At 35.1% G+C, this 8,166-nt stretch overlaps 1 protein-coding gene across 1 annotated transcript in view; it reads left to right on the forward strand.

The window, feature by feature from the left end:
• kcnk12 (potassium channel, subfamily K, member 12) overlaps positions 1-7,834 on the forward strand; it is a 31,118-nt gene extending 23,284 nt beyond the window's left edge. Inside the window, exon 2 of the mRNA XM_026224920.1 lies at positions 6,517-7,834. Coding sequence (XP_026080705.1) covers positions 6,517-7,409 — 893 coding nt within the window. The 3' untranslated portion in view covers positions 7,410-7,834. The remainder of the gene's footprint in view (positions 1-6,516) is intronic.
• Positions 7,835-8,166: the final 332 nt, after the last annotated feature.

Consider the following 8,166-nt stretch of genomic DNA (forward strand, 5'->3'; position numbering starts at 1 on the left):
TACTCCAAAGTTTTATTTGGCTGAATATTTACAGATGAGTTTGGTTCTTCATTAGATTTGGAGAAATGTAGCATTGCATCAGTGTCTCATCAATGGATGCTCTGAAGTGAATGGGTGCCGTCAGAATGAGAGTCCAAACAGCTGATAAAAACGTCAAAAGTAATCCACATCACTCCAGTCCATCAGTTAATGTCTTCTGAAGCCAAAAGCTGTGTTCCATTGGTTTTGACTTCCTCTGGTCTGAATCAGGAAAGAAATCGGCATCAAGCAGCTTTTACAAGCCCAAAACAGTTTTAAACAAGTATTTGGGTGGATTTTGATGTGAGAGACAATGAGGGATGGATTTTTTCACTGGTGGAAGCGTTATTATAGATAATGGGTTGATATTTAGGCCAGAAGTAACAGTTATGATGGGTTTGTTTCTTATAAACGCACATCTTTTGGCTTCACAAAATGTTAATTGATAGACTGGAGTGCTGTGGATTACTGTGATGTTTTTATCAGCTGTTTGGATTCTCATTCTGACGGCACCCATTCACTGCAGAGCATCCATCATTGATGAGACACTAACGCAATGCTATATTTCTCCAAATCTCCAAACCCATCTTGGATGGCCTGAGAGCAGTGGTGGACAGTAACGGAGTAGCTTTACTTCGTTACTGTACTTAAGTACATTTTTCAAGTATCTGTACTTTACTGGAGTAGTTTTATTTTGAGCAACTTTTACTTTTACTTCACTACATTCCAAAGCATAAAATCGTACTTTTTACTTCACTACATTTCATAAAACATATCGTTACTCACTATAATATATCACGTGCTCCGACACGCAGAAGCGGTGCCTGATTCATCATGAACGAACTGAGTCTTTTCAAAATAAACTTTTAAATTGGATCCCGAATCACATCAAACGATTCGTTTACGAATTAGAATGATCCGATTGCAGCTGTTCTGGAGTCGACCACTCACTGATTCAAATGAACCGTTAAGTGCGAGTCTCCAGAAGTAAGAACCGGGAGATCTTGTGAGCGTGCGTGCGTCTGACGTTGCTAAAAGTAAGTTATTAATGTCGAAATTTTGGATTAATTATTGTAACTGAATATCATATTTAGGTCAAAACTGTCAGTTGTTTGGGGACTAAATCCGTTGTAAAGAGTGATCTATTTCAGCCCACTGAAATGCTCGAGTGCAGACGATGCAGACACATAAATTTTAGGTAAAAAAAAAAAAAAAAAAAAAAATTCCATAAAATAACACAGATTAAATTCAATAACTCATGCACGTTCAAATTCACCGCTGCCGTAATGTTAACAGTTTTATTAAAATTTCCTATGTGACGTCTGTTTTTATATTGTTTATCGAAAGTAACGTTATACATATGTATATTGTTTGGATTAATGAACCAGACATGAATATTGTTAGCTGATGCTAACTGTCTAGCTAACAAGCTTGTTGGTGCTAAGTTGATGTAATTTTTATAAATAATGTCCACATATTTTTATTCAGCCACCTATATATATAGATTATAGATTATATAGATTACATAATATAGATTACATCTGGTTAGAAAAGAAAGGATGTGATGTTCAGAACATGGTAACTACAGTAATTATCAGTGGGAAGAGATGCACCCCGTTTGGCCAGGGGTGTTTTTAAACCACATACAAGATTTGAGAAGGAAAAAATCATTATGAACATTTTTTTATTATTTTTTTCCTTAAAATGTTCTTCCTAACTTCAGGCCTTATTATCATGTCATATATGCAGTACAGACCAAAAGTTTGGACACACCTTCTCATTCAAAGAGTTTTCTTTATTTTCATGACTATGAAAATAGTAGAGTCACGCTGAAGGCATCAAAACTATGAATATACACATGTGGATTATATATGGAATTATATACATAACAAAAAAGTGTGAAACAACTGAAAATATTTCATATTGTAGGTTCTTCAAAGTAGCCACATTTTGCTTTGATTACTGCTTTGCACACTCTTGGCTTTCTCTTGATGAGCTTCAAGAGGTAGTCACCTGAAATGGTCTTCCAACAGTCTTGAAGGAGTTCCCCGAGAGATGCTTAGCACTTGTTGGCCCTTTTGCCTTCTGTCTGCGGTCCAACTCACCCCTAAACCATCTGGATTGGGTTCAGGTCCGGTGACTGTGGAGGCCAGGTCATCACTCTCCTTCTTGGTCAAATAGCCCTTGATGCCTTCAGTGTGACTCTACAATTTTCATAGTCATGAAAATAAAGAAAACTCTTTGAATGAGAAGGTGTGTCCAAACTTTTGGTCTGTGCTGTAACTGTGATGTTCTGTTAAACAACTAAATTTAAAATACTTTTGTTCTTACTGGTGAAAATCAGATGGTCATCTCTGTTTTCTCTCAGGTACATCACAGTGTAAGCTTCACAGTTAACATCACTCTCATCAACGTAGTCCATATCAACAACAAAAATATATCTTGACTCCATATAGTGGTTATTTTGAAAAAATCCAAGGTATTTTGAGCAGTAGGATTATAAAAAATGTGCTAAAATAAAATTAAGTAGCCTATATAAAATTGCTAACATCTATCTTGCAGTACTTTTTTACTTAAGTACATAAAAAATTGAGTACTTTTGTACTTTCACTTGAGTAAAATTGAAAAAGGAGTACTTTTACTTTTACTGGAGTAATATTTTACCATATGTATCTGTACTTTTACTCAAGTACTTGATTTGTGTACTTCGTCCACCACTGCCTGAGAGTACATTTCAGCAAATGTTCATTTTGTGGTGAACTATTTTGTGTGACACACACGCCTCCACTCCACGCCATTGAGATGCAATGATCATTTTCTGCAGGTATCATAAACCTACTCTGGTTACTTTACAGAAATAAATGGGCTGTGCATTTTGATTAATGTTGACATCATTAGTTTACTAATTGTTAATTCTTAATTGTTTCTGAAAAGAGGTATTTAATGTCATGCAGACTTCAAAACAGATGGCATATCTGGAGTTTATATGCTGGGTTGTATTGTTTCCAGATTGGCACGTTGTTTTATACTGAATGTCAAATATAAGATCATAAAACAATGGTTGGCAATGATCTTTTTTTTTATTTTTATATTTTTTAACACACTTGAGCAGTGCTGACTCTGAGTTGTAATTCTCCTCAAAGTTATTTTGGGTGTGTTTGCGATTCTCTCTCTCTGTCCCTAAGTCTCCAGAAATCTAGTCTGAAGTGTCTGCTCTGAAACAGCACACAATCGATGGTTCAGGGGGTTGAGGTAACTGAGATTTTAATGAGAGAGAGCTGCGGTGGCCCTTGGCAGACGAAACCTCAGTGTCCTCTTAACAAGAGCATCTCAGCAGCAGGCCAGTGGAAAAACTAGGAGGGTTAATTAATTAGAGATGAACGTCTGAGAGGTTAGATTTGATCCTGTTCTCTTTTTGTCTTATAAAGAGCACTGCTTGATTGTGCCATGTGGCTTTATGCCAGAGCGAATGGGCTGTTGTGCATTGCCATCAGGAACATGGGCGCTCTTCTGCTCACTGTTATCCTTATTTTTGTCGTGTAGTGAAGTAGAGTCTGTGCAGTTGTGCTTCCCAGTCAGTGAATGTTGCTTGTGTTCATTTGATATGTTTCAGCTCAGTCTGTGGCATTGCTCTTTGTGTGACTCCTGAGACTGAAGCGTTATCTTAACAGTCCAGAATGCAACATGGGCATTTGTGCTACTGCAGACTTTTATTTTGTTTAACAGTGTATATAAATGCATTACAGGTGAATTCTGTCATTTTGTGGGAAGTCATGAATTTTTCTTTCACTCCTTAAAAGATGTGTCTAGCACTCTGGGCTTGTCATTTTAAACATTTTTAAATAAAATCTTAAAAAAAAAATTATTGTCTTGCTTAGGTTGAATCAGTGTTGTAATAGTTAACTAAGAAAAAGCATTAAAAAAACATTTTTGTTACTTAAAATAAACATTAACTAAATTAAAATGGTTGTAAAAATTCAACATTTTATTTCAGCTAATTTTATTCAGTAAAATGTATGTACTAAAATAACTAAACCTAAAACTGAAAATAAATAATAAAAACTTTATAGACATATTATAAAAAACAACAACAAATAAAAATTAAAATAAATACTAAAACATCCCTTACGAAAGGAAAATCTATTTACCAATATATTTCGTAAAATATATTGTGATATATTGTAATATATTATTTCCCCTTTTTATTTTCTAATATTTTACATTTTTGAATACATTTAATAATATATTGCTGATGCCTATATTATATAATATATTGCAAAATATACAAATGAATGCCGCTTTCAATATATTGCAATATATTGGAAAAGATAAATATATATAAGAATATATGTCTAATATATTACATGATATTTTCCAATATACTGCAATATATTTTTGTTTCGTAAGGGATAATAAAATAAAATAAAAATTAAAATAGAAAAATAAAAACATGTATTGTATTAATTAAAATGTAATGTGAAAAATGTTAATTTAAATACTAGAATTACATTGCCATTTTACATATTGCATTGTAATTTTTCATATTACATTCCAAAAAGAATTTTTCTACCCATATGCATCTTAATGCTGTTCTTTTGCTGCCTTTATCGCATTGCTGTTTCCTAAAGGAAATGTAGAGTTTCTCTTTCACTATAATCAGTTCAAATACTGCAACAAAAGTGTAAGTGCTTTATCTTTTTCTCCCAGGAATCTGTTAATTATTCAGACGACTCTCTATACTGATGCGTTCCAAAGGATGCAGTCCTCTAGAAAACATCCCCCTTTAACATATAGCTCTCTAAATCAATTCCAGCTAAGCTACAGTAGTTTAATCACCAGGATGTGAATGCTGCAGCATTGCTGAAGGTCAGTCGTTATTGAAATACTCAAATTTTAAGAATATCAGCTATTTTTTTGCGACCTAGCAGTCACAGTCAAGTCTAATAACAGTCTTATTCATTATATCCTTTGGAATGTTGGGGTAAGATACTTTAAAAAGTAGAATATTGTAATATATATGTTACAATATTGCGTTACGCTATACAAAAAGTAATTGCATAACTTGATTAATTTTAATGGAAAGTAATGCATTATGGTACTTTTGCATTCAAGTTAGCTGTCACCTAAGCTGGGCTTGCTTATAAGTTTTTAATAACAGGAAACCCAAGAGTTCTATTTTTGGTAACTGTAAAGGCCCTTTCATACAAAAAGTGAAATTAATAAGCCTATGCTGAAGGAATTTAATTTAATATTTTGTACTCTGCCTCTGCATCTCACTCCCATGTTCTCTCAACACGATGACAGGAGATCTGTCAGGGAATCAATCGAAAAACAAAGTATCCTACTGTAAAACTCTTGGTGGTGGTGTTTTTATTTTTATTTTTTCAGCATAAATTAAAGGCTACCTTTAACCATAAATTAAAGCATACATTTATAGTTAACTATAATATCCCTAGAATGCAATGCAAGTCTCTTTGAATAAAAGTGTTTGCCTAATACATAAATGTACACATACATCAGGCCTCATATTCATTGCATAATATTACTTATGACATCATATGACAATTTACTAGTACTCACGTCAGTGTTATTTTAGCATCAACTTACTATTATTAGTAATTTATTCGATTTTATATTTTATTTATTATATATTTATTTACATTTTCTGTTTTCAATTTTAGTTAAAGTTTTAGTAGCTATGTTACTTTTATTAGGTTTAATATATCTTGTTGTGTGTTTAATACTTTTAGTTTTTGTTATTTTAGTACTGTAATTCAAACTGAATGAAAATGTAAAACATTGCCTTTACAACTAGCTGAAATAAAATAAGTTAGTTTTATTTTAGTTAACTTTTTTTTTTCAAGCTCGTTTTTTTTAAGGCATTAAGTTTTAGTTAATAAAAATAAAATAAAATAAAATTTGCCACAGTAGCACTTGTGTTGTTTCCTCCCTTTGATTTAAATGCTTGTGCTATTTTCATTCATTGATTTTAAATACATGATGCATCTCCCAATTGTGACCCTGGACCACAAAAGCAGTCTTAAGTAGCAGAGGTATATTTGTAGCAATACCCAAAAATACAATAAAAATTGTCAATTTTTTTTTTTTTTATGCCAAAAATCATTAATATACAGTTTTAAGTAAAGATCATGTTCCATGTAGATAATTTTGTACATTTAATACCATAAATATATAAAAATTTAATTTTTGATTAGTAATACGCATTGCTAAAGACTTCATTTGGACAACTTTAAAGGTGATTATTTCAATATTTAGATTTTTTTTTTTTTTGCACCCTCAGATTTTCTAATAGTTGTATCATGGCCAAATATTGTCCGCTCCTAATAAACCATACATAAATGGAAAGATTATTAATTCAACTTTCAGATGATGTATAAATCTCAATTTCGAAAAGTGTACGCTTGAATGATCTTCATACAGTATTGCAAGTAAAGAATACGATGTTCTAACAAGCTCTTTTTGTGTTCGTCTCTGCAGGATTTGGGATGACCACCCCTGTGACGGTAGCTGGAAAGGTGTTCTTGATCTTCTATGGTCTGTTGGGTTGTGCGGCCACCATCCTGTTCTTCAACCTGTTTCTGGAGCGCATCATTACGCTGCTGGCCGTGGTGATGAAGGCCGTGCGTCTGCGCCGTCTGCGGACCAGTGGTCTCCTCCCGCCGGGGATCTGCCAGGACTTCGCGGCGAGTACGTTGCCCGGTTGGAAACCCTCAGTGTATCACGTGATGCTCATTCTGGGCTTATCGGCCATCGTGATCTCCTGCTGCGCTTCGGCCATGTACACTCCAGTCGAAGGCTGGGCGTATTTGGACTCGCTGTATTTTTGCTTCGTCACCTTCAGCACCATTGGTTTCGGAGATTTGGTGAGCAGCCAAAGCGCCGCGTACGGCTACCAAGGACTTTACCGTTTGGCCAACTTCATCTTCATCTTGACTGGAGTATGTTGCATCTACTCGCTCTTCAATGTCATCTCCATCGTCATCAAGCAGGTCCTCAATTGGATGTTGGGGAAAATGAGTTGCTTGTGCTGCCAGCGCTGCAACAAAGCCAATGCTTTCTTGGGTCGCCGCAACGCCATCAGGCCAGGCTCGCGCCTCAGACGCGGACGCTTCGGTCGGACGCCGGACTCGGATGGACCTTGCGATAGCGACACTGAAGGACGCAGACTCTCGGGCGAGATGATCTCCATGCGGGACTTGACGGGATCCAATAAAATCTCGCTTGCCATCATGCAGAAACAGCTGTCGGAGTCAGCAAATGGATATCCCAGAACGGTGTGTGGGAGCTCGCGGCAGAACGGCTTTTCCGGCGGCGTTGGTGCTTTGGGCATCATGAACAACCGATTAGCAGAAACCAGTGACTCTAGATAGAGGTAACGCTTGTAAACATCTCAGAAATTATTGTTTTTAGCAGTGAAACCTCTCCAACTCTCTCTGGACGGCGAGCGGTTTGGGTTTGCGATTTCAGTTTTCGAGCTTGTGTAGAACAGCATGGCATGCATGAACTGTTTAGGATATCCTCCACAGGATATGGATCGTGACTTGCTACAAACGCGTGCTAGGAAATAACGGTGTGCTCAAATCATGTTGGATAGATCGTATTTATGAGTTGAAAGCACATGAGCGTCAGAAAGTCACAATTATGAGTGTGAAATGAAAAAAAAATCCCCAGAGTTGGGATCCGATCGTGTCATTGAGTCAGATGCAATGAATGCATCCTTTATATTAATGGTCAATTGCCTCAAATGAACTAAATTGCATTCATAAAATACCATAGTACTGTGCAATAACATTGGAAAATATAATCGTTCAATTTACAGCACTAAAAATGTTATAAAAGCATAAAAAGTTAAAACACACCAGATGCACATTCAGTCATAATTTTTATAGTAAGAAATCATTAATGTTTTACTTGAAACATTTATGTATAGTGCATTATTAAGTGTTCAAAAAATATATTCAGATTATATCTTTTCATAAAATGCATTATAATATTTGCTTTCCTTGACAACCAACCAATTCCCACAAATTGGTGGTTTGTCATGTGTTTCAATTCATTATTCCTTAAGGTGTAACAATGAATGCTACAATTATTCAAGAGATCATAAAATGCATTATTAAAGTGCAT

This window comes from Carassius auratus, chromosome 38, assembly GCF_003368295.1.
Source record: "Carassius auratus strain Wakin chromosome 38, ASM336829v1, whole genome shotgun sequence".
Taxonomy (NCBI): Eukaryota; Metazoa; Chordata; class Actinopteri; order Cypriniformes; family Cyprinidae; genus Carassius; species Carassius auratus.